The 24,950-nt window shown below is 47.0% G+C and overlaps 1 protein-coding gene across 17 annotated transcripts in view; it reads right to left on the bottom strand.

Annotated features, from left to right (window-relative positions):
- Positions 1 to 24,950, bottom strand: part of PARD3 (par-3 family cell polarity regulator) — a 919,963-nt gene that overhangs the window by 440,330 nt on the left and 454,683 nt on the right. For all 17 annotated transcript variants that reach the window (XM_063922114.1, XM_063922110.1, XM_063922109.1 and 14 more), the window contains one exon: positions 15,960 to 16,085. In XM_063922114.1, coding sequence (XP_063778184.1) covers positions 15,960 to 16,085 — 126 coding nt within the window. The remainder of the gene's footprint in view (positions 1 to 15,959; positions 16,086 to 24,950) is intronic.

Here is a 24,950-nt window from a genome sequence, read left to right on the forward strand (position 1 = left end):
CTGACAGCATCTCTGGGCTGCGATCACCTCTGCCTGATTGACAGGCAGAGGTGGTTACGGGGAGAGGGCGTGCCAACGGCGTAAGAACACCGTTGGCTGGGTGCGGTCCAGACAACGCAGGTGTGTCCGGTCCGTTGCGGGGGTGGGCCACAGCGGCTGCGTTGGAAGGGAGATACTAGCTAGGTGCAAAATCATCACCGCTATGCAATGCTTTCACACCCGTGCGGGAGGGGGGGGGGGGGGGGGGGGGGGGGCGGAGAGCCAGACATGCTGGGTGGACTAGCCCTGTGCTGGACATCCCCCCGCATGTCTGAGAAACTGATCGTAGATGTGCTAAATTTAGCACGCTACGATCAGATCTGAGTTAGGCCCTTTACCAGGCATATTGTGTGTAAGGGGTCACTCACTCACTGCTACTCCATAGAGTTTCGTACAGGTACAAGTGACCTGTCTAAGGTGGCCACAAGTTAGGGGCGCCAAATTGAGATTTTATCTCCCCCCCCCAACTGAAAAACGTTCTGACACCCCTGATCGGGACCAAGATATATATTGGTCTCAGAATCTCACTATTTACATATGTGATGGATTTGATTCTGCTTGGTTAATCACATAATGGAATAGTTTAGGAACCCAACAGATATTAGATATCTGGATTTATTTTAAAAACAATATAACTTTTTACTCTCCATATAGAATGTAATTGTACTGTATAAAATCATAAGCAGTGCATTGAAGTCTAAGCTCTGTGTAAGATATGTACTATAATCTGTTTGATGTTATCCAGGTGCGAATAAGATTTGTGTATTTCAATGAAAAAAAATAAAAAATAAGATTTTACTTACAGATAAATCTATTTCTCGTAGTCCGTAGTGGATGCTGGGGACTCCGTCAGGACCATGGGGATTAGCGGCTCCGCAGGAGACAGGGCACAAAAATAAAGCTTTAGGATCAGGTGGTGTGCACTGGCTCCTCCCCCCATGACCCTCCTCCAAGCCTCAGTTAGGATACTGTGCCCGGACGAGCGTACACAATAAGGAAGGATTTTGAATCCCGGGTAAGACTCATACCAGCCACACCAATCACACCGTACAACTTGTGATCTGAACCCAGTTAACAGTATGAGAAACGTAGGAGCCTCTGAACAGACGGCTCACAACAATAACAACCCAATTTTTTTTGTAACAATAACTATGTACAAGTATTGCAGACAATCCGCACTTGGGATGGGCGCCCAGCATCCACTACGGACTACGAGAAATAGATTTATCGGTAAGTAAAATCTTATTTTCTCTGACGTCCTAGTGGATGCTGGGGACTCCGTCAGGACCATGGGGATTATACCAAAGCTCCCAAACGGGCGGGAGAGTGCGGATGACTCTGCAGCACCGAATGAGAGAACTCCAGGTCCTCTTTAGCCAGGGTATCAAATTTGTAGAATTTTACAAACGTGTTCTCCCCCGACCACGTAGCTGCTCGGCAGAGTTGTAATGCCGAGACTCCTCGGGCAGCCGCCCAGGATGAGCCCACCTTCCTTGTGGAATGGGCCTTGACAGATTTAGGCTGTGGCAGGCCTGCCACAGAATGTGCAAGTTGAATTGTGCTACAAATCCAACGAGCAATCGTCTGCTTAGAAGCAGGAGCACCCAGCTTGTTGGGTGCATACAGTATAAACAGCGAGTCAGATTTTCTGACTCCAGCCGTCCTTGAAATATATATTCTCAATGCCCGGACAACGTCCAGCAACTTGGAATCCTCCAAATCGCTAGTAGCCGCAGGCACCACAATAGGCTGGTTCAGATGAAACGCTGACACCACCTTAGGCAGAAAATGAGGACGCGTCCGCAGTTCTGCCCTGTCCGAATGGAAAATCAGATATGGGCTTTTATACGATAAAGCCGCCAATTCTGATACTCTCCTGGCTGAAGCCAGGGCCAGTAGCATGGTTACTTTCCACGTAAGATATTTCAAATCCACCGATTTGAGTGGCTCAAACCAATGGGATTTGAGAAAATCCAAAACTACATTAAGGTCCCACGGAGCCACAGGGGGCACAACCGGGGGCTGTATATGTAGTACTCCTTTAACAAAAGTCTGGACTTCAGGAACTGAAGCCAATTCTTTCTGGAAGAAAATCGACAGGGCCGAAATTTGAACCTTAATGGACCCCAATTTGAGGCCCATAGACAATCCTGTTTGCAGGAAATGTAGGAATCGACCCAGTTGAAATTCCTCCGTGGGGACCTTCCTGGCCTCACACCACGCAACATATTTTCTCCAAATGCGGTGATAATGTTGTGCAGTCACCTCCTTCCTGGCTTTAACCAGTGTAGGAATGACCTCTTCCGGAATGCCTTTTTCCCTTAGAATTCGGCGTTCAACCGCCACGCCGTCAAACGCAGCCGCGGTAAGTCTTGGAATAGACACGGTCCCTGCTGAATCAGGTCCCGCCTTAGAGGTAGAGGCCACGGATTTTCCGTGAGCATCTCCTGAAGTTCCGGGTACCAAGTTCTTCTTGGCCAATCCGGAGCCACGAGTATCGTTCTTACTCCCCTTTGCCGTATAATTCTCAGTACTTTGGGTATGAGAGGCAGAGGAGGAAACACATACACTGACTGGAACACCCACGGTGTTACCAGAGCGTCCACAGCTATTGCCTGAGGGTCTCTTGACCTGGCGCAATACCTGTCCAGTTTTTTGTTGAGGCGAGACGCCATCATATCCACCTTTGGTTTTCCCCAACGGTTCACAATCATGTGGAAGACTTCTGGATGAAGTCCCCACTCTCCCGGGTGTAGATCGTGTCTGCTGAGGAAGTCTGCTTCCCAGTTGTCCACTCCCGGAATGAACACTGCTGACAGTGCTATCACATGATCTTCCGCCCAGCGAAGAATCCTTGCAGCTTCTGTCATTGCTCTCCTGCTTCTTGTGCCGCCCTGTCTGTTTACGTGGGCGACTGCCGTGATGTTGTCCGACTGGATCAACACCGGCTGACCCTGAAGCAGGGGTTTTGCCAGGCTTAGAGCATTGTAAATCGCTCTTAGCTCCAGTATATTTATGTGAAGAGACATCTCCAGGCTTGACCATACTCCCTGGAAGTTTCTTCCCTGTGTGACCGCTCCCCAGCCTCTCAGACTGGCATCCGTGGTCACCAGGACCCAGTCCTGTATGCCGAATCTGCGGCCTTCTAACAGATGAGCACTCTGCAACCACCACAGAAGAGACACCCTTGTCCGTGGCGATAAGGTTATCCGCTGATGCATCTGCAGATGCGATCCGGACCATTTGTCCAGCAGATCCCACTGAAAAGTTCGTGCGTGGAATCTGCCGAATGGGATTGCTTCGTAAGAAGCCACCATCTTTCCCAGGACTCTTGTGCATTGATGCACAGACACTTTTCCTGGTTTTAGGAGGTTCCTGACAAGTTCGGATAACTCCTTGGCTTTCTCCTCCGGAAGAAACACCTTTTTCTGAACCGTGTCCAGAATCATTCCCAGGAACAGCAGACGTGTTGTCGGGGTCAACTGAGATTTTGGAAAATTCAGAATCCACCCGTGTTGTTGCAGCACTACTTGGGTTAGTGCTACTCCATCCTCCAGCTGTTCTCTGGACCTTGCCCTTATCAGGAGATCGTCCAAGTAAGGGATAATTAATACGCCTCTTCTTCGTAGAAGAATCATCATTTCGGCCATTACCTTGGTAAAGACCCGAGGTGCCGTGGACAATCCAAACGGCAGCGTCTGAAACTGATAATGACAGTTTTGCACCACGAACCTGAGGTACCCTTGATGTGAAGGGCAAATTGGGACATGCAGGTAAGCATCTTTTATGTCCAGGGACACCATAAAGTCCCCTTCTTCCAGATTCGCTATCACTGCTCTGAGTGATTCCATCTTGAACTTGAATTTTTGTATGTACAGGTTCAAAGATTTCAGATTTAGAATAGGTCTTACCGAGCCGTCTGGCTTCGGTACCACAAATAGCGTGGAGTAATACCCCTTTCCCTGTTGTAGGAGGGGTACCTTGACTATCACCTGCTGAGAAAACAGCTTGTGAATGGCTTCCAATACCGTCGCCCTGTCTGAGGGAGACGTTGGCAAAGCAGACTTTAGGAACCGGCGAGGGGGAGACTTCTCGAATTCCAACCTGTAACCCTGAGATACTACCTGCAGGATCCAGGGGTCCACCTGTGAGCAAGCCCACTGCGCGCTGAAATTCTTGAGTCGACCCCCCACCGTTCCTGAGTCCGCTTGTAAAGCCCCAGCGTCATGCTGAGGGCTTTGCAGAACCCGCGGAGGGCTTCTGTTCCTGGGAAGGAGCTGCTTGCTGCCCTCTCTTACCCTTTCCTCTGCCTCGGGGCAGATATTACTGTCCTTTTGCCCGCTTGTTCTTATAGGACCGAAAGGACTGCGGCTGAAAAGACGGTGTCTTTTTCTGTTGGGAGGGGGTCTGAGGTAAAAAAGTGGATTTCCCGGCCGTTGCCGTGGCCACCAGATCCGATAGACCGACGCCAAATAATTCCTCCCCTTTATACGGCAATACTTCCATATGCCGTTTGGAATCCGCATCACCTGACCACTGTCGTGTCCATAAACTTCTTCTGGCAGATATGGACATCGCACTTACTCTCGATGCCAGAGTGCAAATATCCCTCTGAGCATCTCGCATATAAAGAAAAGCATCCTTTAATTGCTCTAAAGTCTGTAAAATACTGTCCCTATCCAGGGTATCAATATTTTCAGACAGGGAATCCGACCAGACCACCCCAGCACTGCACATCCAGGCTGAGGCGATGGCTGGTCGCAGTATAACACCAGTATGTGTGTATATACTTTTTAGGGTAGTTTCCAGCCTCCTATCAGCTGGATCCTTGAGGGCGGCCGTATCAGGAGACGGTAACGCCACTTGTTTTGATAAGCGTGTGAGCGCCTTATCCACCTCAGGGGGTGTTTCCCAGCGCGCCCTAACCTCTGGCGGGAAAGGGTATAATGCCAATAACTTTTTTGAAATTAGCCCTTTTCTATCTGGGTTAACCCACGCTTCATCACATACATCATTCAATTCCTCTGATTCAGGAAAAACTACAGGTAGTTTTTTTTACCCCCCACATAATACCCCTTTTTGTGGTACTTGTAGTATCAGAGATATGCAAAGCCTCCTTCATTGCCGTGATCATAGAACGTGTGGCCCTACTGGAAAATACGTTTGTTTCTTCCCCGTCGACACTAGATTCAGTGTCCGTGTCTGGGTCTGTATCGACCGACTGAGGTAAAGGGCGTTTTACAGCCCCTGACGGTGTCTGAGACGCCTGGGCAGGTACTAACTGGTTTGACGGCCGTCTCATGTCGTCAACTGATTTTTGTAATGTGCTGACATTATCACGTAATTCCATAAACAAAGCCATCCATTCCGGTGTCGACTCCCTGGGGGGTGACATCACCATTACCGGCAATTGCTCTGCCTCCACACCAACATCGTCCTCATACATGTCGACACACACGTACCGACACACAGCAGACACACAGGGAATGCTCTATTGAAGACAGGACCCCACTAGCCCTTTGGGGAGACAGAGGGAGAGTTTGCCAGCACACACCCAAGCGCTATAATATATATGGGAACAACCCTATATAAGTGTTGTATCCTTATAGCAGCTTAAATATAGTAATATCGCCAAAAAAAGTGCCCCCCCTCTCAGTTTTACCCTGTTTCTGTAGTGCAGGGCAGGGGAGAGTCCTGGGAGCCTTCCTCACAGCGGAGCTGAGCAGGAAAATGGCGCTGTGTGCTGAGGAGAATAAGCCCCGCCCCCTATTTCGGCGGGCTCTTCTCCGGAGTTTGTGAGATCTGGCAGGGGTTAAATACATCCATATAGCCTCAAGGGCTATATGTGATGTATTTTTAGCCATAAAAAAGGTATTATACATTGCTGCCCAGGGCGCCCCCCCAGCGCCCTGCACCCTCCGTGACCGCTGTGTGAAGTGTGCTGACAACAATGGCGCACAGCTGCAGTGCTGTGCGCTACCTCAGGAAGACTGAAAAGTCTTCTGCCGCCTGCTTCTGGACCTCTTCCATCTTCGGCATCTGCAAGGGGGGTCGGCGGCGCGGCTCCGGGACGAACCCCAGGGTGAGACCTGTGTTCCGACTCCCTCTGGAGCTAATGGTGTCCAGTAGCCTAAGAAGCCAATCCATCCTGCACGCAGGTGAGTTCACTTCTCTCCCCTAAGTCCCTCGATGCAGTGAGCCTGTTGCCAGCAGGACTCACTGAAAATAAAAAACCTAAAAACTTTTTCTAAGCAGCTCTTTAGGAGAGCCACCTAGATTGCACCCTGCTCGGACGGGCACAAAAACCTAACTGAGGCTTGGAGGAGGGTCATGGGGGGAGGAGCCAGTGCACACCACCTGATCCTAAAGCTTTATTTTTGTGCCCTGTCTCCTGCGGAGCCGCTAATCCCCATGGTCCTGACGGAGTCCCCAGCATCCACTAGGACGTCAGAGAATATATATATATATATATATATATATATATATATATATATACACACACACATACATAGAGCTTATGTTTTACAGTTGGTTATTGACTACAAATGTTGACCAAACAACACAACTTCTGTGATCTTTACCAGATATGAAGATTAAAAAAATAAAATAAAACAAATTCTGTTTAAATAAAGCAACCAATTTTTCCTCCTGTAACAACAGAATGCAAAAGTTGTGGCTGATGTAGAATTATAATTGTTACCTACATACTGTGTGTGGTACTGGTATATTATTATTACAGCTTGTACATAAGGGAATTACTGAAATAGTTCTCTCCCTGGAATCTACTGTATCTCTAAAGAGAGAAAATATAGTGGATAATGAGATCAGAGAAAGTAGATCTTGCCACACTCAAAGCGGTATAACATCAGGTGTGAAAAAAAAACAACTGTTTTTCACAGGTTTTTTTTGTTTTTTTTTATTACAGACTATACAATTAGATCTCCCGTAGACAAAATACCTTTTCTGCGTGTTTTCGTGAGAAATAGCCCCGTTTACACTTGAAAGCGGGGCTGTTTCCGGGGATTTGGTTTTACCTGCCCGAGGCAGGTGAAAATAAATCCCCAATAAAACACGGCTCCCGCCGGCTTATCGGGACTAATAGGATAGCCGCCGGCGAGACCTTTAGCATAATAGGATACTGTCCTCAGTCTCAGTTGCGCTCTGCCATGCAGAGAAAAGTTGTACAGTCAGATGAGACAAGACAGAACTTTTTGGAGTTAAATCCAAATGTTATGTTTGGTGAAAACAAACACAGAAAACCACCCAAAACACTCCATACCCACTGTGAAGCATGGTGGCTGCAACATTATTTTGTGAGGGTGTTTCTCTTCAGCATGGTCTGGGCAATAGGATGGAAGGGGAGGTTGATGCTGCCAAATACACCCAAATTCTTGAGGAAAACCTGAGGCCCTCTGCTAGACAGCTGAAGATGAGGAGGTGGGTTCACCTTTCTGCACAACAATGATCCCAAACATATCACCAAGTAAACAATGCAGTACAGATGTGTCCTCAAACATCATTGCGGCAGTTGAGTACCTTGCACCTGTGCTAGCCTCAGGAATCTTTTTTGCGTCTTCTTGACAAAAATTAGTCTTAGTCGCAATGCTATATGACTAGGATGTACCAGGAGACTATGCAGATCAATTTGATGTGCGACACTTGCACGTCTGTGTGCGATGGATTCTCAAAGCTACAGTGCAGAGGCCACTGCTTTTTCCATGCTCCATAGTGCAAGTATATAGACTCCATAACACACAATATACATGTGTCACAAACCAAATTAATCAGCACAATCTCCTGGTGCTGTGCTTAAATGACAGAAATGCGTTGCGACTATGATGCATTTTCGCAAAAAAAAAAAAAAAAAAAAAGACACCAAATGCTAGCATTGTTGTACAGGACCTTGCAGCTCACACTATGTGGCGTATTGAGGCTTGATGTAGGAGGACACATCTGCAGAATAAGGGGGGTATACAATTAGCTCCAATAATTTCAGAGCTGCTGAATTCGCACCCCTGCGTATTTAGCTGCGGTAGGTTTTCACCCGTTTTTTTTCACCAATGCCTTTTCACCTTTTTTTCTATTTAGTAAAAAAGGCATTGGCAAAAAATATGTAGTTATGGTAGACTTACCGTCGATAACTCTATGTCTCCGAAGTCCGCAGTATCCACAGGATAACATTGGGATATGAGGTAGCATCAGCGGAATGGCACTTATTGATCAAAAGCTTTCGGCCTCCCAGTCTCCTATATCCCCACCTCCTAGTTCAAGCAATTTAGTTATTTTCCAAAGCTCAAGGCAGGAGCATCATAGAGAGCCCTAATCAGGCAAGAACAACATACATACACACTTCCATACCAGAAGGAAGAGGTTAGTAAGTATAAGGATCCTCAAATCAGGTGCGTCAGGGTGGGATCCCTGTGGATACTGGGGACTTCGGAGAAATAGAGTTATCGACAGTAAGTCTACCATAACTACATATTACTCCTGCAGGGTCCACAGTATATCCACAGGATAACATTGGGATATCTCAAAGCAATATTAGTGGAGGCGACGCTCCTGATTGGACAGGAGAATCCTTTGCCTGAATGCAGCGTCCTGAGAGGCAAAGGTATCAAAGGCATAATGTCTAATGAATGTGTTTATGGAAGACCATGTGGCTGCCTTACAAATCTGTTCAGCAGAAGCACCACGTTGTGCTACCCAAGAAGGACCTACCTTACGAGTAGAGTGAGCAGAGACATTAGCCAGAATAGGGAGATCAGCTCGAGAATATGCTTCTGAAATAGTCATCCGAAGCCACCTCGCCAGTGTCTGCTTGTCAGCAGGCCATCCTCTCTTGTGAAATCCGTAGAGAACTAAGAGAGTATCTGTCTTTCTGATGGCACTGGTATGATCCAGGAAGATATCAAGATTTGGTTCTGAGAACTGCTCTACAGGGATGAAAAACCAGAAAAGGAGGACGACATAACAACGCCCCTAAATCTGAGACTCTACTAGCTGAAGCAATAGTCAGTGGAAAAAGTACCTTAGCTGTCAACCATTTAAAATCCACTTGACTCAGTGGTTCAAATGGGGCAACTTGAAGGGCCTTTAGGACTAAATTTAGTTCCCAAGGAGATGCAGGAAGAACAAAGAGGAGGTTGTATGTGAAGCATTCCTTGGAAAAAAGTGTGAACATCCTGCAGGTTAGCAATTTTCTTTTGAAATGAAATCATACAGTCAATGCTGACACCTGAACTCTCTCTCAATGAAGCCACCCGTAGACCTTTATCCATTCCTGCCTGAAGGAATGCAAGGACTCTGGAAACTCTAAAAGACCAAGGGTCAAACTTCGTGGCACTGCACCACTGACTATAAGCATGCCATATTCGGTAATAAATGTGAGCAGAAGATGGTTTTCTTGCTCTAAGCATTGTTTCAATTACCTGTTGTGAAAATCCTTTTGCTTTCAGGATGGAAGTCTCAAGAGCAACACCGTCAAAGACAGCCGATCCAGGTGCTTGTAATAACAAGGACCCTGAGACAGTAGATCTGGACGTTGAGGGAGTAGAAACGAGTATCCACCGACAGCCTCTGCAGATCTGTGTACCAATGTCTTCTGGGTCAAGCCGAAGCTAGTAGTATCATGGCGCCCTTTCCCCGTTTGACTTTTCGCATCAACCTGGGCAACAGGGCGATCAGTGAAAACACATAGGCCAGACGAAAGTCCCATCTTTCTGACAGAGCATCCACGAAGGTTACTTTGGGATCCTTTGCCCTTGACCCGTATGCGGGAACTTTGTTGTTCTGACGAGAAGCCAAGAGGTCTATCTCCAGCAGCCCCCACGTGTTTACCAGAATCTGGAAAACCTCTGGGTGTAAAGCCCATTCGTTTGCATGAATGGCGTGACAACTGAAAAAATCCGCTTCCCAGTTTAGGACTCCTGGAACAGACACTGCAGACAAGGCCGGATGATGAAGTTCTGCCCACCTTAAAATGCGGCTTACCTCCTTCATTGCCTTTTGGCTGCGAGGTCCTCCCTGATGATTGAGGTATGCTACTGCCATTGCATTGGCCGAGCAAATCTGCACCAGTTTTCCTTGAAGTGTGCCCTTTGCCTGAGTGAATGCCATATATATGGCCCAAAGTTCCAATATATTTATTGGAAGGCAACTTTGTTCCTTGGTCCACTGCCCCTGGAAGCAACACTTTTCTGACACTGCTCCCCAGCCCTAAAGACTGGCGTCCGTCGTCAGAATCTCCAACTCTGAGATCCAAAAGGGTCGCCCTTTGTCCAGAGGGGATGTCTGTAGCCACCAGGCTAACGACCTCCGTACTTCCAGAGGAAGGACCATAGTCTGAGTTTTTATCGTCTGATGTAGATCATTCCATCTGGAAAGAATCAGACGTTGAAGGGGCTATGAGTGGAATTGAGCATATTCCACAATGTCGAATGTTGACACCATAGATCCCACCACTCGCATTGCTGCATGAATGGATACTCTTAGACTGTGTAGTAACTCCTGAATCCTTGTCTGTATTGTGGATAATTTGTGCAGAGGTAGAAAAACTCTCTGAAGCCTGGAATCCAATACAGCCCCCAGGTGAATTGTGCATTGTAACGGAACCAGGGATGACTTAACCCAATTTATTAGCCAGCCGTTGCTTTGTAAACAAGCTATTGTCAATTGCAGATGGCCCTGGAGAGTTTGCTGGGAATGAGCCAGGATTAACAGGTCGTCCAGGTATCGGAAAATTCCTGTCCCATGATGACAGAGATAAACTGCCATCACCACCATAATTTTGGTGAACACTCCTGTAGCTGTAGCCAGTCCAAATGGTAGGGCCTGAAACTGAAAATGTTGCCGGAGGATAGCAAACCTGAGATAGCACTGATGGGACGGTGCTATAGGTACATGCAGGTAAGCATCCTGGATATCTAGGGATACCATAAAATCCCCGGACTCCATGGCTAGGATAACGGAACATAAAGTATCCATATGAAAACAAGGCACCCAAATGTATTTGTTCAGAGCTTTGAGATTGAGAAAGGACCGGTATGACCCATCCGGTTTCTGTACTAGAAACAGGTTGGAATAGAAACCTAGGGACTAATTCAGACCTGATCGCTGCTGTGTGTGTTTGCACAGCAGCGATCAGGTCAGAAGTGCGCATGCGGCGGTGCACCGCATAACAGACAGTCGACGGCGCAGCCCGAGCAACGCAGGCATGCCTGGACTGTTGGGGGGGGGGGGGGCACGGCGGCTGCGTGACGTCACACACAGCCGCTGCGATCCAGGCAGTGATGAGTAGCTCCCTGCCAGCGCGCATGTGCTGCAGTGGTAGGGAGATACTCCTACAGTACAAGAGCATCACCCCTGTGCGATACTTTTGAACTTGTACGATGGGGTAGGGCCTAACATGTGGGGCGGTCTAGACCTGTGTTGGGCGTCACCCCCGCATGTCAGGGAAGCTGATTGTAGATGTGTTAAATTTAGCACATCTACGATCAGGTCTGATGCCCCCCCCCCCCCCCCCCTTGTCCCTGCTGAGCAGGAGGAACGGTACTATCACCCCTGATTGTAGCAACTTCTGAACTGCCTCTTGTAAAGCCCTGGCCTTTGTTTCCACAGAAGACGGGCTGGTACAAAAAAATCTTTGTGGAGGGTGTTCATTGAAGGCAAACGCATAACCGTGAGATACCGCTTCTTGCACCCAGGCATCTGTGGTGGACTGCTACCAGGTCTGTGTAAACAGAAGAAGTCGGCCTCCCACCCTGGGGTCCCCCAGGTGGAGGCCCGTGCCATCAGGCTGATGGCTTATCTTCTAGTTTGGAAGCAGGCCTTCTGGTAGCCCAATGCTTTTTAGTCTTTCTAGACTTATCTGATTGGGACTGTTTGCCGTAACCCTTTCCTTTCGCTTTTCCTTGGGTCCGAAAGGACCGAAAAGCTGGAAAATTAGGTTTAGACTTGTAAGTACAGGTAGAAGGAAACTTCACTTTCTTAGAGTCTGCTTCATACTCCAGAATATTGTTTAACTCTTTACCAAGAAGAATATCTCCAGCAATAGGCAAAGACTCTAGTACCTTTTTAGACTCTGAGTTAGCCTTCCATGTACATAGTCAGACAGCTCTGCATGCTGCTACTGCTGAGGTTGATGCCTGAGAAGCTACTATACCCATATCCAAGGCTATTTCTTCCATAAAAACAGCTTCTTGTTTAATATGTGCAATATGGGACTTTTGTTCTCTAGACGCTGATGAAAGGTCGTCTTCCAATGCGTCAGCCCAGGACGCCACTGCTTTCGCCATCCAGACTGAAGCCATTGCAGGCCTAGCAACTGCTCCTGATAAGGAAAAAAAAGTTTTTAGAAAACCATCTATCTTCCTTTCCGTTACATCATTTAATGATGTAGAAGGCAGAGGTAATGTAGATTTACGCACCAACCGAATGACATGCGTATCTATCTTGGGAGCAACCTCCCTTTTCAAACAATGCCCAGCTGGAAAAGGATAATGAGAATTCCATTTTTTTGGAATTCTGAACTTTTTACTGGGTGTAACCCAAACCTCTTGCCTGATTTCCGTCAGCTGTTCTGACTCTGGAAATTCATTTCTGACTGTTTTAGGATGTTTATACACAAGTGCCTTGGATTTTAACACAGGCTCTGCTGCCTCCTCTAATGATAGAATGGCTTTTATAGCATTAATTAGCTCAGGTACATCTACCGAGCTGGGACCTTCATCCTCCTCTCTGTATGCAGATTTAGAATGCAAGGAACCGTCCTCATCCTCTAAAGTGTCCCCTTCTGAAACATATGTTTTATGTCTGTGATTTACTTTCCACAGATCTTTCAGACTGTTTTTGTTGAAAGGCTGCAGGATGTGATCAGACCCAGGAGGAATGTTGCATGTAAGGGTTAACTGGGTAACCTATCCCTGGTAAGGGAGCTGGCATTATCCGCTCAGCTATACTGGATAAAGTTTGTGCACATTAAGCCCATGGGGGTTCTGATTGAACCTGTGCCTGTCTTGGATTATTGAGGCTTTGATGAAAGCTGTAACAGCTCGCACATAATCCATTTTGTACCAGATCTTGAGAGGTTAACCCTGCTTTGCATGACAAACATGATATCAATGTTGGTGCTGCTGTGGATAGTGTATCCTCCTCACCCTTGCCTCTCTTAGACATGGTAAACAAATCACATACCTGTATTGTGTTAACTACACAATTTGTGACCGTATTCACTTCAAGCTTGCTAAAGTGATATACAATCTGATCCCTCCCTGCCTTGCACCAGCATTGAGGATCGGTATATACAAAGACAGCAGAACTGAGGGAAATATAGTATAGTATAGAAAAAGTCAGCAGCCGCACTAGCAATCAGTCACAAGTTATACATTAGTATAATAAGCAATATGAGCATATATTCAACTACAGATACATTACAGGAACGTAGGAAAAACAAATTACTGCATTACCTTATATAGGACTTTTAACGTATTCAGTCGCATAGCGAAAGAAACAGCAGTAACAGTTTATCAGACTCATATACATCAGGCACTTATCCAACTATTAAGCTCGGTGAAGTGATAAAGTGGAAGGTGATAAAGGACCAGCCAATCAGATCTTAAGTGCCATGTCACATGCAGGGTTTAAAAAATGACAGTTAGGAGCTAACTGGCTGTTCCTTTATCACCTTCCACTTTATCACTTCACCAAGCTTAATAAATCTGAGCCTTAAGGGGGGTACTCACGGAGCGATATTCTAAGCAATCTGACTAGATTGCTTAGAATTTCAGCATTATCGCTCTGTGTGTACCCCCTACAGCGATAGCAATGCGCAGCCCCGCTATCGCTGCTGCTAGATTGGCCTGCATGCAGGCCAATCTAGCGGGTCACTCACTTCACCCGCTGGGTGAAGTGAGCGCCCCCCCGCATGCTCAGCACACATCACGCTGTGCTGAGTGGCGGGAGAGATGTGTGCTAAGCGGTTCGCTCAGCACACATCTCTCCTGCATCGGCCCGTCTATATGGGCCTTAAGTACTGCATCACCTGCCTCAGGAGAGCGGGATACAGGGAGACTTAACTCCACTTCCAGGATCGATCAATACGTTATCCAACGCTGAGTGGATCCAGAGGCAAAAAGTGAATACTAACAACCAAGTGAACACATATGTTATAAGTGAACGCAGACACACCAGTGACACAGCCGCCTATGCTGCCACTGGGTCAGATAGATATCTAGCGTCTCAGACCGAAGCAGGAAATCTATTCATGGCGGGAACCTCTGAACAAACTGGTCATGAACCGGGGGGAGGGGCGACCAGGGGAACATCTTACTCCCAACTGCTGACATCAACCCTAGGGATCGCAGCCTCACACTAACCCCTGGAGCCTATGATCCCTGAGGCCTATCGCTGGTGCACCCGAGGTGGCAGCCGCATCAGCGACTGTTCGGTAGTCTACTCCCGAAAACAGTGCGACTGTGTCTAGCGTCTCCCCCACTAAGCAGAACCGATGCCTTACCTTTTCCCTGTGCTCCGGCCGCAGCCTGGTAACGTCAGCTGGACTTGCTATTACATCCACACAGATGCCAGCCGAAACAGCACTGTATACGTGGGTAAGCGTTGTTGGAGCGACTCTTTCTAAGGTGCATATACGATACTTTTTAGAAAGATCGCTCAAAAGGAACAAGGCTATAAAAATAAAAAGCTTATGGCTGCAAAAAACAAGCATCCCCATGACCATGGTCCAGCTGCTGCCACACCAAACAAAAAACTGAATTGCCTGAGCCAGGAGGCAGGGATACAGGAGACTGGGCCATTGCATTCTGGGAGGACGAAAGCTTTTGTGCCATTCTGCGGACGCTACCTCATATCTCAATGTTATCCTGTGGATAAACTGTGGACCCTGCAGGAGAAATGCCTTAAAATCGCGAAAACGGCCCGAGATTACGCCGGCGCAGGTGGGGAAACGTGGGTTCACCGATCCACGTTTTTCGCTCCTGCAGAATTTTTCGCCTAGGCATAAAAAACGGCCCTGCTACTGAATAGGGAGAATCCCCATTCGCCCTAAAAATAGTAAAAACTCCAGTTTTTTTTTCACCTAGGCGAAAAGAAACGGACCTCTTCGAATACCCCCTAAGGATTAGAAGGTGAAATGTCCTTGCGTTGCAGTGTCAGATTCCTGACCTAATTCTGATAGGAAACCCATGTATTGACTTGAGGAGGGCAGTCCATCGCCAGTCACTATGAAATTTTCTGAACTTGGACAATTCTGCAAGGACGAATGGGCAAATATTCCCAATCTACTGAAGTAATAAATCAGGACACAGATTACTTTTCCAACCCTGTTAATCTAGTTCAGACGTAGACTATCTGAGCTGCTGTAGAATTCACATACTGTCTAGGGCATGCTAAAACAGTGGTAGGGAATGCTGGAATGTGTAGTTTCACAGCAGCTGGAGAGCTAAAGGTTGCCCTAGTTTTTCATTTTTCATTCATTTTCAAAATAGTTGCTTTTTTTTTTTGCATTAGCTGAATCCTGTAAGGCGAAATGTGTAAAAGCTGGAAAAAGTTTGATTTCATTTATTTTATTTTCCAAGGCGTAATGATGCAAGTGATAACGTTTATAACAGGGTATGAAGATTTTTTTATAAGCGGTGTAGATGTATAGATTTAAAGAAGGTGGCTCTGTATATAAATATGTGTATTATATTCAAATTACAGGTTCCTGGAACAACTACACAAATAAAATGTATTTAAAGGAAACCAAATGTTTCTATCCAATATATTAAGAGGACAGGGACACATAACCTTGGATTTAAAGCTACTTTGGCATTTGCTTTATAAGAAACAATGTATGCTCTATGCTTTGTAGCGTTAGAAAATCATCCAACATGTCGGTTTTTGCAGGAGCTTTAGAATGCACTTACTGTTCAAATCTTCTGTTGCGAAGGTCACCATTGTTAATTCTGACGATACAATCATTCTCATGAAAAAGATTCTCTCGTTCAGCTTTGCCACCTTTCTCGAGCCGCTTTACTAATAATCCAAGAGTTCTGCAACATTAAGATTGCAAATGATTACACATGCAGCATTTGTGCTGGTACTTAATGGCTTCTGCCGATGACAATATCCATGCAATATATGAGCAAAGCAAAATATTAACATTCCCTAAAGAAAACAAGGTTAAACTAGCAGAAAGCATACACATCTTAATAGATTTTTTTATTTTAAAAACTAAACTGTAAGTAGATAGAGAGGATAAGACCGTCATCAAAATATGCAAATCTATCCAAAACAAGGAGGCTAATTAAAACACTCTCTAACAAATATCTATATATCTATCTATCTATCTATCTATCTATCTATCTATCTATCTATCTTTGGGGCTGTGCCCCAAAATGTTGGTATGTCACTTTGGGGCAGATATATGAAGCATCGATATGTGCCTTTGTGCACACAGCGCACGCTAATTCCTGCATTCCCCGCTTCACAGCAATGTATGAAGCAGATATCAGCTGGGACTTTTCGAAACACAGCGCACAGAACAATAACGTATGCCGCGCTGTGTGCATGGGAAGGCGAACCATACCTAATGTATTAACGGTGAGGTAGCTCTTCACCTCGCAATCCCCCCCTCCTGTCACTTCACCTTCCCGGGGCTGGCGCTGCAACACTGTAGTATTTCGCTGTAGGTTTGTTTTTTTTCATATAAAACTTTATTGAGAGCCCATGGCGTCCTTAGGGCTTCTCCGTGCATGCGCCATGTCGCGTTGCACAGTGCGCTGGGAGCTGGAGAGATGGCGCATGCCCGCTGCTACGCTCGACTCCGGACCCTGGATTCCTTATAGATGAATCGCACATGCGCAGGGTGACAGGTTGGCGTAATTATTAGTGCGCATGCGTGGGGCCTAAACGAATGGCACTAGGAAGCAGGACTGCACATCACCAGCGGAAAGACATAGCGCACGGCTATGAAGCCAGGCCCGGGGATCAGACATACAGGTGATGTGTGGAGGCACTTCCCCGCGAAAAACCGGTCAAGTGCCAAAGTGGCAATAACGAACTTTAAGCAACTGCTGATACATCTGCCCCATAGTGCTTAATACAGATGGATCTACACTAAACCCCTAAGTGCCGCTGCCAGTTTGAAATGGGAGACATTGGTATTGTCCAGAGGGCACGGGAGCCTATTGGACCATAATATTTTATATATACAGTGTGTGTGTGTGTGTGTGTGTATATATATATATATATATATATATATATATATACACAAAAAATAGTAACCAATTTGCACTATAAAAATCCCGCCTTAGTCCCAATAGTCCTTGGGGAGAACCGGCTGCTATTCTCCGATACAAGTCCTCCTGCCAGTCGAGAACCGGTAATTCAACAGTACAGATGGTTGTATGGAGAGCGCTCAAATGTATGTTAATGTTTCTTTGTAGTTCTTTCTAAGATAGTCCTACGATTTGGAATTGACCACGGAGAATGGATGATTCTAAAAAAAACCCTCTCACCAGATTCACCCAAACAGCAATATCACTCGTTAATCCATAACTTCCATAAAATTTATTAAAATCTTTTTGTAAAATAATAAAGGACTCTTACATTGATCTTAACATTTGTGATCTTAATAGGACTTGCTGTCCACCCCAGCCAGGAAGGAGCTCAAATGACAGCCTGCCCACCCACTAAGTCTAATCACCCCATTAAACATAGTGGGTGGACAGGCTGTCATTTGAGCTCCTCCCCGGCTGGGGTGGACAGCAAGTCCTATTAAGATAATATCCCACGAATGCTAAGATCAAGGTAAGAGTCCTTTATTATTTTACAAAAATAAGAATTTACTTACCGATAATTCTATTTCTCGGAGTCCGTAGTGGATGCTGGGGTTCCTGAAAGGACCATGGGGAATAGCGGCTCCGCAGGAGACAGGGCACAAAAAAGTAAAGCTTTACTAGGTCAGGTGGTGTGCACTGGCTCCTCCCCCTATGACCCTCCTCCAGACTCCAGTTAGGTACTGTGCCCGGACGAGCATACACAATAAGGGAGGCATTTTGAATCCCGGGTAAGACTCATACCAGCCACACCAATCACACCGTACAACTTGTGATCTAAACCCAGTTAACAGTATGACAACAGAAAGGGCCTCTTAAAGATGGCTCCTTAACAATAACCCGAATTAGTTAACAATAACTATGTACAAGTATTGCAGATAATCCGCACTTGGGATGGGCGCCCAGCATCCACTACGGACTCCGAGAAATAGAATTATCGGTAAGTAAATTCTTATTTTCTCTATCGTCCTAAGTGGATGCTGGGGTTCCTGAAAGGACCATGGGGATTATACCAAAGCTCCCAAACGGGCGGGAGAGTGCGGATGACTCTGCAGCACCGAATGAGAGAACTCCAGGTCCTCCTTTGCCAGGGTATCAAATTTGTAAAATTTTACAAACGTGTTCTCCCCCGACCACGTAGCTGCTCGGCAGAGTTGTAATGCCGAGACCCCTCGGGCAGCCGCCCAAGATGAGCCCACCTTCCTTGTGGAGTGGGCTTTTACAGTTTTAGGCTGTGGCAGGCCTGCCACAGAATGTGCAAGTTGAATTGTGTTACAAATCCAACGAGCAATCGACTGCTTAGAAGCAGGTGCGCCCAACTTGTTGGGTGCATACAATATAAACAGCGAGTCAGATTTTCTGACTCCAGCCGTCCTTGCAATGTATATTTTTAAGGCTCTGACAACGTCCAACAACTTGGAGTCCTCCAAGTCGCTAGTGGCCGCAGGCACCACAATAGGTTGGTTCAGATGAAATGCTGATACCACTTTAGGGAGAAAATGCGGACGAGTCCGCAGTTCTGCCCTATCCGAATGGAAGATTAGATAAGGACTTTTATAAGATAAAGCCGCCAATTCAGATACTCTCCTGGCAGAGGCCAGGGCTAGTAACATAGTCACTTTCAATGTGAGATATTTCAAATCCACCTTTTTCAATGGTTCAAACCAATGGGATTTGAGGAAATCTAAAACTACATTTAGATCCCACGGTGCCACCGGAGGCACCACAGGAGGCTGTATATGCAGTACTCCCTTGACAAAAGTCTGGACCTCAGGGACAGAGGCCAATTCTTTTTGGAATTCCTCCGTCGGAACCTTCCGATCCTCGCACCACGCTACATATTTTCGCCAAATGCGGTGATAATGTTTCACGGTGACTTCCTTCCGTGCCTTAATCAAGGTAGGAATGACTTCTTCTGGAATGCCTTTCCCTTTTAGGATCTGGCGTTCAACCGCCATGCCGTCAAACGCAGCCGCGGTAAGTCTTGAAAAAGACAGGGACCCTGCTGTAGCAGGTCCCTTCTCAGAGGTAGAGGCCACGGTTCGTCCGTGAGCATCTCTTGAAGTTCCGGATACCAAGTCCTTCTCGGCCAATCCGGAACCACTAGTATTGTTCTTACTCTTCTTTGCCGTATGATCTTCAATACCTTTGGTATGAGCGGCAGAGGAGGAAACACATACACTGACTGGTACACCCAAGGAGTTACCAGTGCGTCCACAGCTATTGCCTGTGGATCTCTTGACCTGGCGCAATATTTGTCCAGTTTCTTGTTGAGGCGAGACGCCATCATGTCTACAATTGGTCTTTCCCAACGGTCTATTAACATGTTGAAGACTTCTGGATGTAGCCCCCACTCTCCCGGATGAAGATCGTGTCTGCTGAGGAAGTCTGCTTCCCAGTTGTCCACGCCCGGGATGAACACTGCTGACAGTGCTATCACGTGATTCTCCGCCCAGCGAAGAATCTTGGCAGCTTCTGCCATTGCACTCCTGCTTCTTGTGCCGCCCTGCCTGTTTACATGGGCGACCGCCGTGATGTTGTCCGACTGAATCAACACCGGCTTTCCTTGCAGGAGAAGTTCCGCCTGGCTTAGAGCATTGTAGATTGCTCTTAGTTCCAGAATGTTTATGTGAAGAGACTTTTCCAGACTCGTCCATACTCCCTGGAAGTTTCTTCCTTGTGTGACTGCTCCCCAGCCTCTCAGGCTGGCGTCCGTGGTCACCAGGATCCAATCCTGAATGCCGAATCTGCGGCCTTCTAATAGGTGAGCCTTCTGCAACCACCACAGAAGTGACACCCTTGTCTTTGGTGACAGGGTTATTCGCAGGTGCATCTGCAGATGCGACCCTGACCATTTGTCCAACAGATCCCTTTGGAATATTCTTGCATGGAATCTGCCGAATGGAATTGCTTCGTAAGAAGCCACCATTTTTCCCAGGACTCTTGTGCATTGATGTACTGACACTTTTCCTGGTTTTAGGAGGTTCCTGACCAGATCGGATAACTCCTTGGCTTTTTCCTCTGGAAGGAAAACCTTTTTCTGAACCGTGTCCAGAATCATTCCTAGGAACAGCAGACGAGTTGTCGGGATTAAATGGGATTTTGGAATATTCAGAATCCACCCGTGTTGTCTTAGCACCTCTTGAGATAGTGCTAAAGCTGTCTCCAGCTGTTCTCTGGACCTTGCCCTTATTAGGAGATCGTCCAAGTATGGGATAACTAATACGCCTTTTCTTCGAAGAAGAATCATCATCTCGGCCATTACCTTGGTAAAGACCCGAGGCGCCGTGGACAATCCGAACGGCAGCGTCTGAAACTGATAGTGACAGTTTTGAACAATGAACCTGAGGTACCCCTGGTGTGCGGGGTAAATCGGAACGTGTAGATACGCATCCTTGATGTCCAAGGATACCATAAAGTCCCCTTCTTCCAGGTTCGCTATCACTGCTCTGAGTGACTCCATCTTGAACTTGAACTTTTTTATGTAGAGGTTCAAGGACTTCAGATTTAGAATAGGCCTTACCGAGCCATCCGGCTTCGGTACCACAAATAGAGTGGAATAATACCCCTTTCCTTGTTGTAATAGGGGTACTTTGACTATCACCTGCTGAGCGTACAGCTTGTGAATGGCTTCCAACACCCTCTCCCTTTCGGAAGAGACGGTTGGTAAGGCAGACTTCAGGAAACGATGAGGAGGATCCGTCTCTAATTCCAACCTGTACCCCTGAGATATTATCTGCAGGATCCAGGGGTCTACCTGCGAGTGAGCCCACTGCGCGCTGTAATTTTTGAGACGGCCCCCCACTGTCCCCGAGTCCGCTTGAGAGGCCCCAGCGTCATGCTGAGGTTTTTGCAGGAGCCGGGGAGGGCTTCTGTTCCTGGGAAGGAGCTGCCTGTTGGTGTCTCTTCCCTCTTCCTCTGCCTCGTGGCAGGTACGACAAGCCCTTTGCTCTCTTATTTTTGTAGGAGCGAAAAGGCTGCGGTTGAAAAGTCGGTGCCTTTCTCTGTTGGGGAGTGACTTGAGGTAAAAAAGTGGATTTCCCGGCAGTAGCCGTGGCCACCAAGTCTGATAGACCAACTCCAAATAACTCCTCCCCTTTATACGGCAAAACCTCCATGTGACGTTTTGAATCCGCATCGCCTGTCCACTGTCGTGTCCATAAGGCTCTTCTGGCTGAAATGGACATAGCACTCACCCGAGATGCCAGTGTGCAAATATCCCTCTGTGCATCACGCATATAGATAAATGCATCCTTTATTTGTTCTAACGACAGTAAAACATTGTCCCTATCTAGGGTATCAATATTTTCAATCAGGGATTCTGACCAAACTACTCCAGCACTGCACATCCAGGCAGTTGCTATAGCTGGTCGTAGTATAACACCTGCATGTGTGTATATATTCTTTTGAATAACTTCCATCTTTCTATCTGATGGATCCTTAAGTGCGGCCGTCTCAGGAGAGGGTAACGCCACTTGTTTGGATAAGCGTGTGAGCGCCTTGTCCACCTTAGGGGGTGTTTCCCAGCGCGCCCTAACCTCTGGCGGGAAAGGGTATAATGCCAATAACTTTTTTTGAAATTATCAACTTTTTATCAGGAGCAACCCACGCTTCATCACACACGTCATTTAATTCTTCTGATTCAGGAAAAACTGTTTGTAGTTTTTTCACACCATACATAATACCCTGTTTTACGGTATCTGTAGTATCAGCTAAATGTAACGTCTCCTTCATTGCCAAAATCATATAACGTGTGGCCCTACTGGAAAATACGTTTGAATTTCTACCGTCGTCACTGGAATCAGTGCCCGTGTCTGGGTCTGTGTCGACCGACTGAGGCAAAGGGCGTTTTACAGCCCCTGACGGTGTTTGAGGCGCCTGGACAGGCATTAATTGATTGTCCGGCCGCCTCATGTCCTCAACTGACTGTTTAAGGGAAGATAAACCATCACGTAATTCCACAAATAAAGGCATCCATTCTGGTGTCGACCCCCTGGGGGGTGACATCTGCATATTTGGCAATTGCTCCGCCTCCACACCAATATCGTCCTCATACATGTCGACACCACGTACCGACACACACCGCAAACTCACAGGGAATGCTCTAATGAAGACAGGACCCACTAGCCCTTTTGGGGAGACAGAGGGAGAGTCTGCCAGCACACACCACAAAGCGCTATATATACAAGGGATATCCTTATATTAAGTGCTCCCTTATAGCTGCTTTAATATATATATATATATATAGCCATTAATGTGCCCCCCCTCTCTGTTTTACCCTGTTTCTGTAGTGCAGTGCAGGGGAGAGACCTGGGAGCCGTTCTGACCAGCGGAGCTGTGACAGAAAATGGCGCCGTGTGCTGAGGAGATAGGCCCCGCCCCTTTTTCGGCGGGTTCTTCTCCCGCTATTTTTCCAGTCAGGCAGGGGTTAAATATCTCCATATAGCCCCTATGGGCTATATGTGAGGTATTTTTAGCCTTGTATAAGGTTTATATTTGCCTCTCAGAGCGCCCCCCCCCAGCGCTCTGCACCCTCAGTGACTGCCCAGTGAAGTGTGCTGAGAGGAAAATGGCGCACAGCTGCAGTGCTGTGCGCTACCTTATGAAGACTGAGGAGTCTTCAGCCGCCGGTTTCCGGACCTCTTCACGCTTCAGCATCTGCAAGGGGGTCGGCGGCGCGGCTCCGGGACCGGACTCCACGGCTGGGCCTGTGTTCGATCCCTCTGGAGCTAATGGTGTCCAGTAGCCAAGCAGCAAATCCACTCTGCATGCAGGTGAGTTTACTACTTTCCCCCTAAGTCCCACGTTGCAGTGATCCTGTTGCCAGCAGGACTCACTGTAAAGAAAAAAACCTAAACTAAACTTTCTCTAAGCAGCTCTTTAGGAGAGCCACCTAGATTGCACCCTTCTCGTTCGGGCACAAAATCTAACTGGAGTCTGGAGGAGGGTCATAGGGGGAGGAGCCAGTGCACACCACCTGACCTAGTAAAGCTTTACTTTTTTGTGCCCTGTCTCCTGCGGAGCCGCTATTCCCCATGGTCCTTTCAGGAACCCCAGCATCCACTTAGGACGATAGAGAAAAGAGTTTAATAAATTTTATGGAAGTTGTGGATTAACGAATGATATTGCTGTCTGGGTGAATCTGGTGAGAGGTTTTTTTTTTCAGAATCATCCAACTCTCCGTGATCTATCTATCTATCTATCTATCTAATAAGATTTTACTTACCGGTAAATCTATTTCTCGTAGTCCGTAGTGGATGCTGGGGACTCCGTAAGGACCATGGGGATAGACGGGCTCCGCAGGAGACATGGGCACTTTAAGAAAGAATTTAGGTTTTGGTGTGCTCTGGCTCCTCCCTCTATGCCCCTCCTCCAGACCTCAGTTAGAGAAACTGTGCCCAGAAGAGCTGACAGTACAAGGAAAGGATTTTGGTAATCCAGGGCAAGATTCATACCAGCCACACCAATCACACCGTATAACTTGTGATAAACTTACCCAGTTAACAGTATGAACAACAACAGAGCATCAGGTCAACCCTGATGCAACCATAACATAACCCTTATTGAAGCAATAACTATATACAAGTATTGCAGCAGAATTCCGCACTTGGGACGGGTGCCCAGCATCCCCTACGGACTACGAGAAATAGATTTACCGGTAAGTAAAATCTTATTTTCTCTAACGTCCTAGTGGATACTGGGGACTCCGTAAGGACCATGGGGATTATACCAAAGCTCCCAAACGGGAGGGAGAGTGCGGATGACTCTGCAGCACCGATTGAGCAAACACAAGGTCCTCCTCAGCCAGGGTATCAAACTTGAAGAACTTTGCAAAAGTGTTTGAACCTGACCAAGTAGCCGCTCGGCAAAGCTGTAATGCCGAGACCACTCGGGCAGCCGCCCAAGAAGAGCCCACCTTCCTCGTGGAATGGGCCTTAACTGATTTAGGCAGCGGCAATCCAGTCGCAGAATGAGCCTGCTGAATCGTGTTACAGATCCAGCGAGCAATAGTTTGCTTTGAAGCAGGAGCACCAAGCTTGTTGGAAGCATACAGGATAAACAAAGACTCTGTTTGACCCTAGCCGTTCTGGCTACATAAACCTTCAAAGCCCTGACCACATTAAGTAACTCGGAATCCTCCAAGTCAGTAGTAGCCACAGGCACCACAATAGGTTGGTTTATATGAAAGGATGAAACCACTTTCGGCAAAAATTGTGGACGGGTCCGCAATTATGCTCTATCCGCATGGAAAACCAGATAGGGGCTTTTATGTGACAAAGCCGCCAACTCTGACACACGCCTAGCCGAAGCCAAGGCTAATAGCATGACCACCTTCCACGTGAGATATTTCAACTCCACCGTTTTGAGTGGTTCAAACCAGTGGGATTTCAGGAAACTCAACACCACGTTAAGATCCCAAGGTGCCACTGGAGGCACAAAAGGGGGCTGAATATGCAGCACTCCCTTTACAAACGTCTGAACTTCAGGTAGAGAAGTCAAATCCTTTTGAAAGAAAATGGATAGGGCCGAAATCTGGACCTTAATGGAACCCAATTTTAGGCCCAAATTCACTCCTGG

The sequence above is a fragment of the Pseudophryne corroboree genome, chromosome 5 (genome assembly GCF_028390025.1).
Source record: "Pseudophryne corroboree isolate aPseCor3 chromosome 5, aPseCor3.hap2, whole genome shotgun sequence".
NCBI lineage: Eukaryota > Metazoa > Chordata > Amphibia > Anura > Myobatrachidae > Pseudophryne > Pseudophryne corroboree.